Source organism: Ambystoma mexicanum, chromosome 4p, assembly GCF_040938575.1.
Source record: "Ambystoma mexicanum isolate Mex_15411 chromosome 4p, UKY_AmexF1_1, whole genome shotgun sequence".
Taxonomy (NCBI): domain Eukaryota; kingdom Metazoa; phylum Chordata; class Amphibia; order Caudata; family Ambystomatidae; genus Ambystoma; species Ambystoma mexicanum.
The window spans coordinates 1166683631-1166699774 of record NC_090927.1 but is presented as its reverse complement, the minus strand read 5'-3'; the positions used below and the strand labels follow the sequence as shown (position 1 = coordinate 1166699774).

The following is a 16144-nucleotide window of genomic DNA, read 5'->3' as shown; positions in this document are numbered from 1 at the left end:
ATTCCAGGGACCTCGCCTTTGGAAGGTGTGGTGTCAGAAGAAAGAGCCGGACACACGTTGGATTTTCAATAATAAGAAATAACTGCTTAACTGGCCCTATTGCTGTGGGAATGGTCCTTAACGAAAATAAAAATACAGGTGCTCCTCTACTGTCAGAAGAACAGAAGAAATATCCACAGTCCAAAAGTCTAATCCTATCTGGTCCTACCACTAAAAGAACTAACTAAAGATTGCCAGCCTATATCACCTCTGGCACATTCCCTTTGGACTACTACCTTGGGCTGGTCTTCCGGGATATCTCTGCACAACAAGTCTTGGGTATTCCAGTGTTTGGAAACAAGTCAATGGGTAATATTGGTCCGGCCTTGCTGAATGTCCTGTCACTTGTGGTACACATTTGTGTCGTGTCTCCTCGGGCTTTGTAAGGAAAGGCTTTGTATCATCAATGAAGACCGACACGAATGAGACACAGTTCAAGGGTGTTTATTAAATTTTAAAGGGTTGGTTAAACGCCCATCTAAACCTAAATCTAAAGATGGGAGCAAACTACACCCATCAAATAATAATAATGCAGCGCTTGTCGAGTCTGTCAAAATAAAAGGGCCTATGATAATAAACCTATTGTCAATCCTTACTATTAAATACAAAATGGTGTGGGACAGTAGTGTATGCATAAAAGGAAAGGTGTTCAAGGAACAATATGTCAGGACAGTTTAGCAGTTGGCGTCCCTTCCCCATGTTTTCAGCACGGGACAAGGCAGCAAACTCGAGACTCGTGCACTCTGGCTTCCTCGGCACAAGGACACAGTTCAATGGTTCAGCTGGTCTCACACCACTCTGGCAAAATCTTTAGAAACAAAAAAAGGATTCTCAAAAAGAAACGTCTCTTGCCAAAACACAGGCTTCCTCCGCCTTGAAACATACTTGTCAAAACACACAGTTTTACCTTGTTTCCAAGTGGCTGCTGGTACTTGTAGTTCCTTTTGTTACTCGTACAGTTCAATATCTCAGTATCAGGACCTTCTGTGCCAAAGTTTCTTTGCCATTCAAAGTCTCTTACTGCAGAGGGTCTAATGTAGCAAACAAAACACAAAAGTTCCTTTGACAAGATTCTCACATTCATAAGTTCACGATTGGTCTCCCTCCTTCGGGCTTGGACCACAGGTCCCCCTCGTCCAAACTCAGACCTCTTTTCTACAATGTTCACAATTTGGTCTTCCTCATCCAGGATCGGACAATGTATCCCCCCTTATTTCTGGGCTCAGATCCCTTTTGATACCAGAATCGAAGACTTTTGAATGTGCGCAGGATTTTGCTTGACCCGTCGCAGGACCACTTCGATTTAGAATTCTTTACAACTCTTGCGGTGCTGGGCCACTCTGTCTCTGTCATGAACTTCAGATCACGCCCCTTTTGGACCTCATGGTCCTTGTCTCAACGGGGCTTACATTCCGTACTACTTCCAACATGGCCATCCAGAGCTGAAGCCCTTGCTCGCTCCATGCGCTGAACGGCGTGATTTATTTATAGACCACGCCTTCTGCGGCTCCGCGCGTCTCAATGCTATTGCAGAGTAGCCCAGTCGTGTGTTCGTAGCTCGCTGTATTGTCTCCTTTGTCCCAGTGCTATTACCCACTCCTGTCCCTTTACCCCTTCCTGGCTCTGAGCATTTCTAGCCTTTCCCAGACTCCCGGATTCCTGGACTACGCGCTCCCGGAACTAAACGCAACCTGGAACCTGACGAGACTCGAGCAGCGCTGTTCAAGACCAGGAGCGTTCGCAAGAAGGCAGCGATCCAAGACACCGGCAAACTCTGGACCCAGGTGAGAAGGGGGGAACTCCTTGACAGTCTCACAGCTGTGCTATTCTGGACTACAAGTCCCAGAATGCACATTTGAGGTTTTGTTCCCACTTAGCCAGTTACAGGCACTTTTGGGATTTAAACAAAATTCTTGGTACAACAGGTTATCTCGCCTTAGCTTCCCTCGAGCCAATGGGGATTCACTTGAGGTCAGGGTCCCAGCACCTGCCCCTCAACTACCTGGGTTTCTGGAACTCACCCACTGATTTAAACACTAGCAGAACAGTGCAGCTGGAGATTTGGTTCCCTGGGGCATGGCTCCCCTGCCGCACTGTAGCCCCTTTGTACTTCAGTGTCTTGGCAGTCCGTCCCGCTTCTGGCTTCCCAAGGTTTTCCCAGCTGCTGACGACTTCTGGTCTTGACGGTTCCTTCAGTATCCCCTGCTCGCTCAAAATACTGTTTCTGGCTGCTGCTTTTATACTCCCAGCTAGAGTCAGGTGTGAGTAGTTGTCCCTCCCTGCCTGACCTCATTATTGCGACAACATGGAGACTGCCCATAAGAATCCATTGCCCATTGATTCCTATCGATAATGATCATGACTCCCATCTGCTTCCTCTTCATCACAGTAGGTGGACTTCTAGAATAGAAGTAGGGATCGTGGGAGTTGTAGGTTTTTCCAGAGATCATGGAAAACCCATGTAGGTTTTTGTCAGGATGAAGTGGTTAAATGTATTGTGGTGGTTGAATAGATTTTCTATTGGGTTCTTGTGATTTTATAGATTGTTTTAATTTCCCTGGTCATTTTCTCCTTTTTCTTGCAGAAAGGTACTGGGTTATGATTGGACTCTTCTGACAATATCCCATGACATCTGAGGGGATGTCGGGTAGGTGTGTATTAGAACGGGAGGAATACCATGTCTCACCCGAGGGCGTGTCTCCCATGGTCCCCAAGGACCCCCTGCCAAGGTGATACTCCCACGCTCATCTGCCCCCAAGGTTGGGATCCAACAGAGATGGCTTTCCCCATGCCACCTGAACAAAGGATCCCCATGAATAGCCTGGGAGAAACGCCTCGGGTGTCTCACAGCTTCAAGGATTTGTTTATAACTTTAATGTCCTTCTGATTATCTTTCTGTATAAAGCAGTGGTGCACAACTTATTTAGCCAGGGTGGCGAATGTATCTTACATGCTGCCTATAATGGGCTGAAAGGAAAGTCGGGGGGCAGTAGTCGGGCATGGCAGAAGGCTTTTTTGACACCCAAATTGAATAAAACACCTGGAAAAAGATCAATGGTCCACCACTATTCCCCCCAGCAAAGGTATATCCAGGCCCCCGTAATTCGCCCCACCTCCACCAAACAGTACAGCACTGGTACTCCCCTATTTCCCCCCACCAAACAGCATAACCCTGGTCTCCCACTATTCCCCCCCAACAACTAAATGGCCCTCGTCCCCCCAAACAGCATGTCCCATGCCCCCCACCTCCACCAAACAGTATGGCCCTGGTCCCCTTTCAATCCCCTCCAAGAGCATAACCCTGGTGCTCCATAGCCTGCTCCACCAATGGCATGGCCATAGTCTCCCTCACCCCCTCCAATGGCATGGGCCTGGTCCTTCCCTATCCCCCCCCACCAATGACATGGCTGTGGTCCTACCTATTGTCCGCAACCAAACACTATGACCCATGACCCTCCCACAAACCGAAAGCTATGTCCCATGACCCCCACCCCCTAACCAAACACTATGCCACATGAGCCCCAACCAGAAGCTATGGCAAATGACCCCCCACTTCGCAGCACAACACTATGCCCCATGACCCCCCACCAGCAACCTAACACTAAGCCCCCTGATCGCCAACCAAAAGCTATGCCCCATGACACCCAGTCACACGAAAAGCTATGCCCCATGACCCCCAGCTCTCAACCAAACACTAAGCCCCATGGATCTGTCCCCAAACAAAACACAGTCCTCCAAACAAATCACCATCCCCATGAACTCCCCCACCCCAACATAAGGCCATCCCCATGACATTCCACCCCCCAAACAAACGCCATCTCCATGACGCCCCACCCACCAACAAAACGCCATGCCCATGGACCCCCCCCCGGCTCCCAAAAAAAGGCCAACCCCATGACCCCACAACAAAACGCCATCATCTCCATGACCCCTCACCTGCCAATAAAACACCAACCACATGACCCCACCACCCCCACGCAAAACACCATCCCCATGACCCCCACCCCACCACAAAAGGCCATCCCCACGATCCCTCCACCCCTCCAACTAAACGGCATTCCCATGACCCCCCAACAAAAGGCCATCCCCATGCCTCCTCACCTCTGCGCCCTCCTCTCCAAGAATTCACTTACCTTGTGAGCAGGCGGATGAGCAAGCTTAGAGGCAGGCTGGCTGGTGAGGTGGCGTACAGGCAGGCATCTTCTAAACTTGTACTGTGGCTGGTGTGGCAAGGCTGAAATGCATCCCAGCAACAAGCCTTTAGCATGCCAGAGGTAGCGTTAGCCCTCCATTGGTGCAGCACTTGCACTATGTGACTTTTAAGAGCCACGTAGTGAATGCACTGAACCAATGGAGGGTCAGTATTTTTCCCGGCCCGGCAAACAAAGACTTTCCTAATGGGGGATGCTGTTGCTGCTTGCGGGCCACCCACCATTAGGAACGTCTTTAACCCTGGTGAGCCGGAAAAACCTACATGCCGGGCCTCACTTGGCCTACGGGCCGAATGTTGTGCACCCGTGGTATAAAATCTTTTGTATCTCTTCCTCTTATTTTTACTCCTGCTGCATCATTATATTGAGGTCTGTCCCTCTTGGGGTTTTATTGTTTCCCTAAATGAGGCCCCCACTGGGCTCCCACTTTCCTGGCTTTGTTTAGTGCTTTAACTATTCAAAGGGATTTGCAAAGTTTTTCCTAATTGTTCTCCTGAGTGGTTCCCAATACACACGTTCGTGTTTTCTTACTGCCTCATGTTCAATATTGCAATTATATTCACATATGACCTGGCGTCGGGATTGAGTGGCTTCTTCGTGGCTCTGCCCCTGCTTTACTGACTCCACCGTGAAATCTTTCCAGAAGTCTTGCTCGGTCTGCTTGTTTGGCGTTGCACTGCCAAACTGAGGTTTCGTTTCTCTAGTTTTTCAGGAGTTTCGGTGTTGTAGGTTGGGTCCTGGGCCCACCACGAACTTCCTGTGGTCACGCCATCACAAAGGACCATATCCTGACAGCAAGTTCACTTGCACCCATAACACTAGGCCTCTGCTGGCATTATCTTACTTGCCGACAGCCGCAGGCTCCGTGGCTCCACACTGCTTCGTCCTTCAAAGGCGTAGCTACGTCAGAGGGCTTCCCCTGTGTATGGCGTTCTCGCTCTCCTTTCGATCGGTTCGCCCCAGTTACATACACATCGGAGTTTAAAGGGGCGTTCCGTTTTCCTTCACGTTTCATATTTGACCTACCATTGCCTGAAGTCAATAGAAAGGAAGGCATGTTACTTGGTATTCAAGGCAATCCTATATAAGCAGACAGTGTAGCTTGTCTAGGGAGTTCCGCATGCGAATGAGAGTCCTTGTCCCCAAGAGGGGAGTCACTCCCTTTGAGGTCCCACTTGCCTCTACCCCTAGGGAGGGCCTTGCTGAGCGTGTTCACCTCCCTAGACTCACAGGGGGTGGCTCCCCCTGGGGAGAAGGAAGGAATTAATACTCACGATACATCACACGAGTTACTCTCCTGATGGGTCACATATTACCATAAGATGCAAATACTAGCATCAAACGTACAGGTAATTTCTATGCATAGCTTCTATTGGCACGGTATGCCCAGTCGCACACCCAAAACATCAGCAAGATCATTCAATCGACCAACCCTAAAGGAACATAGTGTAAGGGGGTGGAGGATGAGAAAGGCTATGGGGGGGGGGTGGTATACGATTGAAGAAGAACAAAGGTGAGGCGTACAGATTGTCGAACAGTTTCATACGGACAACAATGGACTTTTGCTTTAATTATATACCCAGGTGAGGCCTCATGCCAATATGTAGGCATAGGCCTACGTGATTTTGCCTATGTTTATTCATGTATTGGCATCCCATGTCCAGGTATGCCTTCAATTGGCCAGCTATTGGAATGATATATTAATTTCTTATACAATGTGGCATGTGATTCAGTCTTATGCCCTAGGACTTCCATTACAGGTCTGGCATTGGCACAATATGAAATCGCTGCTAGCAAATGCCCAGGTTCATTTACATTGCCATGTAATGTCATCCAGTACCATTATATGCCCATGGTGCTCGAATTAGATCGGGTATACCCACAATATGTCCTGGTACACAAGCAATGTCTCAGGAGTTAACATCATTGTTGTTCCACCAATCCACCACCCCACACACATTCACAACAACATACATCAAAATATCTGCAACATGCAGGAACCATAAAATGTAATGTAATGTCATCCAGTACCATTATATGCCCATGGTGCTCGAATTAGATCGGGTATACCCACAATATGTCCTGGTACACAAGCAATGTCTCAGGAGTTAACATCATTGTAGTTCCACCAATCCACCACCCCACACACATTCACAACAACATACATCAAAATATCTGCAACATGCAGGAACCATAAAAACACAGACACACATACAGGCGCTCATAGGCACCTATGCAGAACAGCACTGTCATCCACGTACACTGATCCACTAAAACACACACTGGAAACCAAGAGGAACAAAACTGTTGCTTTCGGGATACATTGTAGTCTTTAACCAAACTGTCTCTCCTGTCCTCCCCCCAACTACCGACCATTCCAACAACCCCCCATCCCCTCACTCCGCCCCAACCCCCACCTTACCCACCTTTGCCACCTTCAGACCGATCTCCAGAGAATAATTTCTTGACCTTCTATCTGTTAGCAAACCATCTGGCTCCCCCCTAGACCTCTGCCCCGCCTCAGTCCTCAAAGAAATATTCTCGTCCACCTCCGCAGGAGAACATTCAAGAACCATTCTAAATTACTCCCTCAGCTCAAGAACCTTCCCCGATGCCTTCAAAATTACACACGCCAAGCCTCTTCTTAAAAAAACATCTCTTGACCCCCTAGACCCAAAAGCTACAGACCCATGTCGAACACCAGTTTCCTTGCAAAACTCATCGACCGAACAGCATACTCCCAACTAAACTCCTTTGTTGAATCCAACAATCTCCTCGAGCCCGCACAATCTGGCTTCAGACTGCGACATGGAACCGAAACCACTCTGGCCCCAACCTGGGACGATCTGACGATCACTGCAGACTCTGCAGTATGCGCTGCACCATTCTCCTCAAACTGTCTGCAGCCTTCAAGACGATTAACCACTCAATCCTCCTTGACCGTCTCCACTCCCTTGGAATCCATGGCACCGCTCTTAAATGGATCGCCTCCTTCCTCAACAACAGAAAACAAATAACCCTCCTCTCCCCTTTTGTCTAAGCTGCTCACTCAGTTAATACTGGAGTACCGCAAGGTGCATGTCTATCTGCTCTCCTATTCAACCTCTATATGTCAACCTTCCTGGACTCATCCGCCTGCACAATATCTTGTGCTACAACTACGCCGACGATACCCAAATCAACCTTAAAATCCACAACTCAGACTCCAACCCCCAGCCCGACCTCGCAGCCTGCCTTCTAGATATCGACCATTGGATGACTATAAACCACCTCCTCTTAAACCCCACTTAAACCAAAATCATGGTGTGCGGCAACACTGAGCTTCTACCGCGTCCACTCCCTTGGCCCCCGTCCATGGGCCAACCCCCCACCCCCTCCGTCATAGTGAAAAAGCTAGGGTGCACTATGGACTCTGGCCTAACCCTCTCCCGACAGATCAGCAACATCTCTAAATGTTGTCACTACCATCTCAAAATGCTCAGGCGCATTTTTTCCTACCTCTCCTTGCCGAACAGACTTGCCGCTGTTATATCTATTGTAATGTCGAGACTGGACTATGCCAACTCCCTATATCTAGGGGTCCCGCATACCACCTTAATAAACTCCAAAGAGCACAAAACGCTGCTGCTAAACTGCTCCTCGAACCCGGGGCCCAAGAGACCACACCTTGCCAGCTCTCCGAACCCTCCTCTGCCTCCCAGTCGGACGAAGGGCCAATTTCAAGACCCCTTACATCACTCATCGTGCAGTGCACAAGACCGGCCACTTTACCTGCAAGATAAGTTAACACCTTACCTCCCACCCTGCACCCTAATATCAAGCACTGCCCTCCTTTTAGTGATCCCAACCACTAACTTCGCCAAGAGTGGAGGATCCTCTTTCTCAGCATTGGCCCCCAATCTGTGGAACTCGCTTCCACTACACATCCGACAAACCCAAAAATATAGGACGTTCCACAAATTACTAAAAACATGACTCTTTCCATAATCGCCAACATCAACCTTAAAGATGCGACCGAACTCCCAACAACCCAATGACTTAATACACAATGGGACTCCTACAACCTTGTCTTCAATGAGTATGCCCACTGATTGGGCTATAGACAGCTGCATAGACCCCTGAATGGAGTGGATGGACGGAATGCATGGATGGAATGAATGGACAGAATGGATGGACGGAATGGATGGATGCATGTGTAATGAATGGATGGCATAAATGCATGTGGAAAAGATGGAATGGATGTATATGGAATTGATGGATAAATGAATGGATGGATGGAAAGCATTGGACAGAATGAATGGATGAAGAAATAGAAGAAATGGATGATTTGATGGAATGGATGTATTGACGGATGGAATGAATGAATGGATGGATGGATTGATGGAATGAATGGATGGATGGATGGAATTACCCTACCCTCTAGTTCCCGTTGTGTGCACTCTACCTTGCTTTCTTGTTCCCCATGCTCTTGTTGTATATCTCTATGTCCCCCTCCTATTGCTGTAAGCCCAGCCCCTGTCACTGTGTATCCATGTGTTGCTATGTTCCCTGCCATCCTGTTCCTGTGATGTTGCTACATATCCCAATGTATTACCCAACCCTCTTGTCACCGTGTGTGCCCACCGTGCCTGTGAGTCACTGTGTACCCTGCTTTCTTGCCCCCCATGCTTTTGCTATAAATCCATATGCTGCTGTGTTCCCTGTCATCCTGTGCACGTGCCTGGTCTTGGGCGCTTTAAAGAACCATCATATCATATCACTATGCCTACTCTCTACTATACACCATCACTCAACTAGAACACAGCTATACCCCTGAAAAATGTGGCCTAGCTGTTCACATATGAACACTACCCAATGAACACCTCATCACCCTAATAAAACGCAGCTATCCCATGACATTCCGGCCTAGTTGCTCACATAAGCGTCCTTCAGGCCTAAAGCAGCCAAAACCCAGTCTGGGTGTCCACCCACCAGAATGCACACAGCCTACTGATATCTGTAACACCACACCTAACGCTAGGATGCAGCTACCATCCGACAATTACATCAGCTGCACACATAACTGGTGCACCCACGCACCCTACAACACCATCTCTCTCTACTGACCAGAACTCCGGTTCCCAAGGGCGTTCAACCTACAAGCGCTTTGAGATCATACAAATGATATATAGAGCGCTATATAAATACCAAGTAAGATAACATAACATTCCACAAGCTACTTCCCCCATCACGCCGTAAAGAAGGGTACACATAGCATGCAATGCAAAGGAATGACTTTGGCCAATCAACTCTAGTTATTCTTGTTATTCCTTTGCCAAAAGGTCACTTGTCACCAGATCAGGAAAATCTGAAACAAAAATGCAATTAAGCAGCTTCGATCTTGGTGAACGCAACCTATGCAAACCGTGTTTAATGTGTTATATGTGTGGAGTGTTAACCATTCAATCTTGCAGTCACAAATTACAAGATTAACTCGTTTTCTAAAAACTTGTATTGAATATTGAAAGCTCATTAGTGTTAAACTCTACTTCTATTTATGTTACTGACATGACAGTGATTTTGCAGATTAGTACTGTAAATGAAAGAAAAAGAACAGATGATATGCTTACAAAAGGTTTACCTCTAATTGTGGGAACATGCATGGGTCAGGAAGGCCCTCTCCTGGACAGTTAACGCATCGTATAAAGCCTTTTGCTAAGCAAAAAGCACACAGATGCTTCAAATCACGTTCAACAGCTCGTGTGTATTTACAAACTCTTCAAAATGTAAAAAATGTTGCAAAACATAAAATGCAATAAGATACATAAAACAATGAATGTAAAAGGCAGGAATACATTATCAGTCAACTGGATTCAAAGGTAGTATGGTATTTGTTTGAATATCTATCATGGTTTAAGAATACTGTTTAAGTCATAAAAACATGATTTGTTTTAGAATCAAAACCGTTAAGGTTCCTAGGACGAATCTATTCACCGCATCTGTGGTGCAGCTGTGCTGAGAAAAAGCTGCCAAAGGCGAAGCAGGACGGTGTCCCTTCATAACAGTGATTCCTTTTCTTTTTTTATTAAACACTTTGTGTCCCTCTCGCATGACCTTCCTGGTAGCTTCTTTGAAAAGGTTTCAAGCAAAGCAACTTCAAAAGGTACGTTCCTCCTGTCAGGCTGCATCTCTTGTTAGGGAGGGGGGCGCTGGGGGGACAGGGGGCTAATAAAAGCTTATGGGAAGACAATGCAAGAAGTGTATATTTTGGAAGCCATAGCTACTTATACGGAATAGAACAGGTGTACACTAATTCAGGGCCAGATTGAAATGGCTAAATAGCCGTGATTCACAGACTATTGCTAGAATTATACGTAAATCCTGCTGAACGGTTCTTAAATTTAATTTAGATGAACCAGCAGTATTAGCAAGGGTTCACTACTATAGAAACACTAACATACTTACAACATGGGTGGGCAAACATAATGCTTTGTTTAGTTTTCTTAAATCCAAAACGGACTCAGTTGGGCCTCCCCCAAAACACGTCCTGGAACGCTCCTGGCAGAGGACTCACTATGGGGCAACACCTCACTTTTGTGATGGGTTTCTAATAGAACTGGTTGGACATTTGCAATCCAAGTAATTTCAAAAAGCACCCCCGTGCTGCACCTTTTTACAATAGCTGCACGCAATCTCAACACCCATTTCAGAGAAACGTGAATTAGGCTGGCCATATCAAAGAGGACAATCACCAAAGTGTATTGCCTCAATTCGGCGAGGAGCTCCGCTAGCAAAGGAGATACCACACCAGGATACGATGGACTTGAGGCGAGCATTATGCTTCAACGTCTGTTGTTGCCCTCTTCAGCATCCAAAGAAACATCTTAATAAGCCAGCGATACTGCTCGAATTCACTCTGTGTGGCAAAACAGACCAAGGCAAGCGAGCTTGCAAAGTCTTTAGGCACACTACTCTTAAATTAAGAGTAAGCAGTTGAAGCAGAACGCACGAAGAGTGGGCACGGCAAGCAGCTAGACAAAATCAGAGGCACAGAGAAGTCCTCTCCTCAGTCCTAGCGAGGAGTGCGGTGTCCGCAGAAGTGAGAGGACTGTCGGGCTGCACGTACATAATATCTTCCATGGAGAGGAAGTGTGTGACAGGTTACCATTACCACAGGTGAGTAGGTGGCAGGATAGCGCTCATTATGCAGAAATAGCATACGTTTTCAAGAAGGGCGTGGGTTTTTCAGACAGTAGAAGGTTTGTATTTGGTGTTTTGGGAAATCCCCGGACAAGAAATGCGGCTCATATCACTATGTTGGCAGCAGAGGGGCTGGTCCTGGGGAGGGAAGTGGAGGAGCTCCCAAACAAAGAGCAATAGAGAAGGCATCAGATTACCCAGCACGTTTTCAGAGCAATAGCTTTCTGGTTCACAGTAATGGGACATTAAGGCTTCCTCAATACATTTTTAGTATACAGGGATTTCAAAATGAAATGGAAGGGATAAATTCACTCAGGGACACCATGAGAGCCATAGATTGTCTAGTGAAGTTGGACCTCAAAGATGCATATCTATGAATTCCCATATATGAAGTGCACTGAAAATGTGTCAAGTGTGTCTAGAAGATACCTATTTGGGTGTTCAAGAGTATACCTTTCTGGCTCTCCGGTGGCCAGCATGGATAGTAGATCTGGTAGCATCTCCTATTCAGCTAATATTTCCGGGACCCCTACACTGTTGGGATTTGGCAAGTGGTACACCAACAAATTGCGCGATACCATATCAAGTTTTTGGCCAGATTTGGTGAAAGAGGTCTGTCATTACAGCCTGTTTAGGAAAATAGTAGCCATGGCAGAAGTAGCCAATGTAGTGGCGAATTGCATTTCTTGATACTTTGAGAGTTTCAGTGACTATATGTTGGAGAAAGAGGTCTTTTCGGCCCTATCACGAGTGTGAGGTTACATTCAATTAGACATATTTAAATCCAGTCTTACAGCCCCGTTGCCCCAGCGCTAGAGCTGGAGACCACATCCAGGAGTGGAGGGGGCAGACGGCTTCTTGCAGAATTGGAGACAGGGGCCCATCTACGCATTTCCCCCATTCCCAATGAGAGGGAGGGAGCTGAGGAAAACCAGGAAGTACCTTTGGTGATTGTGGTTCCAAAATGGACACCACCAGGGTTGTTTCCGGTCCTTCTCAAACTTTCCATTGATTTTCTGTAAATTCTTCCCAAGTTTCTGCAAGCTGCTTACGTACCCGGTCTGGGAGAGACATCCGCTGGTGCATGCTGGATTGCTGAAATTGCTGGCATGTAAGATATCAGGGAACGGTGGAGACAGCCACGTCTTTTTGACGTAGTCGGATGCAAGAATCGTCAATGATTTCTGGGTGCCAACCACAGCATGGTGAATAAAGAATGTCTGGTACCCACAAAGAGATCCTCATCCTGTTTCTGCACCTTTAGTGCAAGATTTGCATTTTTTAGCTGCCCTTTCAATTTCCGTAATTTCGGCTGGACAAGAAGGTGGGTACGGGTGGGAGAGCATCTGGAAGTCAATATACTCTTAGAAGGAGTAAGATTTGTGAAGCCGCCAACATGGACAAAGTGCTATTTTATTAACGGCAAACTGTCTCCCAAGGGATTGCTGGGAAAACAGCAATGTGGACGCTATTGAGGTCATGTAGAAGAGCATTCAACGTCAAAGCTATGAATGTATCTCACAGGATTTACTCCACAGAAGGGGTTACTTTTTTGATAGCAAGGCGTATTACGTGTAATTCAGAATCTGTTCCGTGTCTGTACTTTCCAGATAGACCACCACTGTGAGTGGCAAGGGTATGTATGAGACGGTAATAAAGCCACAGAGGTCTGCAGGGGTGGCATTTGTTTATTGCAATGAGAAGACCACGCAGACCAGTAACCTCTCCTGTTAGTTAGATGGGTGCGTTGGGTAAAGTTTATTGAGCACATTCAGCTTGGGATGCCATAGCATGAAAGGATTTTATGAAAGAGGCCTCATTAGAGGACATTCTGAAGCTGGCAGACTAGACAAGTGATTCACCTTAAAAGTTTTTACTTTAGGCAGTGAAGGAAATGCAATCATTGGTGGCAAGTATGCTTTGAATTAGCACAATGTTTGCCTCCAGTCTTGCCACAGAATTAATATTACCCAGAATATGTTAGTGCAGGGAGCCTTGAATCTATTAAAGATACAGATGCAAGCCTTATTTCTTCCAGTAACATAAGCATAGCAACGAATGGGAGAGAAAGGTTTGCTCTATGAAGTTTCTATTAGACTACTGCGCTATATATGTGAGGATTGAACAGTGTGTATGGCCAACAAAGTGATTCTTTTCCTCAGGCAAATGCTTCCCTTCCAACCCGGCCATCTCCCATAGCCATCATCTGTAGAACTACACATAAAGCTCATGAGAACACCAGCTCACAGCCATGCAGCAGCTTCAAACTACACCCATTGAGCATCGCAGCGCTGTGCATCAAGGAAACCATCAGCAACAGTACTGTGCTTTATCCTCTAAAACCCTAGGCCAGCATGCATTACACATGCAGTGAATTTTCCCCATGCACATCCTGCATGTAAACCCGGGATCACATGCATAAAATGTATAATATAAAAACCCGGTGGACAGCAGAGTAGAAATATCTGTGCAATGTCTGTGGCAGGCAGTGGAGAGCATAGGTTCTTGCCCATGTGATAATGCTAAATGGCAGATAAATGAACGCAGAGCTCTTTTCAAGCCTTCAATGTTTACAGTGAAGCCTATTAATATGGAATACAGATCAACTGGAGCGGATATTAGAGACAGTATTTGTGAGTCACTCTTTCACCCTCGGGTCTGCTGGTGATGTATCAGAGTGAGGGTGGTGTAATTTTAGAAAATCATATTCTAATATAGGCCAACAGCTAAACTGACAAAGACAAACCTACCCGTTACACAGGGTGCAGCGTGGGGGTGCTTAATCCGACTTATGTTTTAAAAGCTACGAACACTCTCTGCAAAGCACTTCCTGATATAGGATGAAACATGATGCCTGCCTCTGTCAAAGCCCCGGTGTAGACAAACATGTGAGAAAAGAAGCAATTGTGAAAAAAACAAAGGCTACCCGTATATAAACCTACATGGGTCGACCAGGAGGATGATACACACTACCTGTATATGCCTACATGTCAGTGCCACTCTGTGCTATGTCCTATTCTGACTGGTTCATATGCCAAACATCATCACTTTAAAACATCATTTAAAAACATTTTAATAAAGATATCCCGCTCATTAAAATTTGCATCATAGAGCAAACATATAATATGGTTAAGATCCTTCTTCAATGAAGAATAACTGTGTTTCAGTTGCTATAGCAACTCTTCAGCTTCAATGTCAGTCCTTCTTCCGAGCTTTCGGCTTTGGTGCTGATGAAAAAGAGAAGAAAAAAAATAGTCAAATCAAGAAGCACCACCTGTTGCTTATCCAATTCAAAAACATTCCAGGTCATGGCGTAGTATAAGGTTATTCACTGTAGTGACTATGTAACTCTTAGTCCATAGTCCTCTAGCACCAGCATACGGGGAAGCTATCCAAACCTCAAATCATCTAAAGACTGACGTTGTCCTGCTTTAGGGGAAACAGAAGAACATGAATGTGTCTTCAAACCACACCTCATTCACCCCCTTAACAGGTTGCCTACACCAGACCTTTTTTTAACGAACTACAGTTATTATGTAGTATTTTCGTGGGGAAGAAAGGGGGGGCTGTCTGGAACAGAGGGATTAAGAGAACCATAGCTGCTACACCGAGTAAAGAACAAGTTACTTCTTACCTTGTAACGTTCTTTCGATGGGATGTTCCTCCGACGTATTCCTTATCTTAGATATCTCCTTCCAGCTTTGCTGGCCTCGGAAAAATTTTCTCTAGAGGGCGCTGTGCGTCGATGTCCGCTGAGTCGAAGTCCCTCGACAGCCGCCGTATCGACCTCGACGTCATCCTGCCTATAAAGGCCGCATGCAGCGTCCGTTGCTCAGTTCCGTTTTGTAGCCCACAGTTTTTCTGTCCGGACTAGACTAATCACCCTGAAGGAGCGTAAGCTGCAACAACAAGGGAAGTAGTACTGCGGGGATGGGTGGGAGGGTCGATAAGGAATACAGTTTTAAGGGTAAGAAATCTTAACAAACAAGAATGTAGTGGTTCGAAAGGTGTGCCCATCAGGAAAGTTAGGACTAAGTTTAAATCCCATAGGGGAACCTGGAATGGTCTTGGGGGATAAACGTTAGTTAACCCCTTTAGAAACTGTATTACCAAGGGTAATTTGAATAGGATGGTTCTTCCGCAGTGCGCTTAAAGATGGATAGCGCTGCGAGATAGCCCTTAATGGTGCCAACTTGAAGGCCTGAATTCGCCAAATAGAGTAGGAAGGCAAAACCATTGGTGTACCACATGAAAAAGGGTCGATATTCTTTTCTCTACACCAGCTGCAAAATCTGTTCCAACGGCAGCGGTATAAAGACTTCGTTGCTGGCCTCCTTGCCGAAAGCAACACCTCCATAACATCATCAGGGAGGTCCCAATCCTTGTACCTCAGCCTTTCAGAAGCCAAGCGTGAAGGTTGAGGGTTTTGATGTCTGGATGGAGAACCTGACCTCCCTTCTGTGAGAGTAGATTCTCTCTGAGTGGAAGTCGAATTGGAGGGCAGATGGACAAGTCTAGAAGGTCCGGGTACCACGTTCTCCTGGCCCAATCCGGGGCGATTAGGATCATGGTTTTCCGGAATCTTCTCAACCTCCTAATCATTTGAGGAATGACAGGGACCGGTGGGAACGCGTACAGAAGCGGAAACTCCCAGTCCACTATGAACACGTCTCCCAGAGCTCCTCTCAGGGGAAATTCCCTTGAACAGAACAGAT

At 46.5% G+C, this 16144-nt stretch overlaps 1 protein-coding gene across 1 annotated transcript in view; it reads right to left on the bottom strand.

The window, feature by feature from the left end:
- Positions 1-9723: 9723 nt before the first annotated feature.
- Positions 9724-16144, bottom strand: part of ADAT2 (adenosine deaminase tRNA specific 2) — a 235176-nt gene continuing 228755 nt past the window's right edge. The window contains exon 6 of the mRNA XM_069606802.1: positions 9724-14656. Within this exon, the coding sequence (XP_069462903.1) occupies positions 14625-14656 (32 nt within the window). The 3' untranslated portion in view covers positions 9724-14624. The remainder of the gene's footprint in view (positions 14657-16144) is intronic.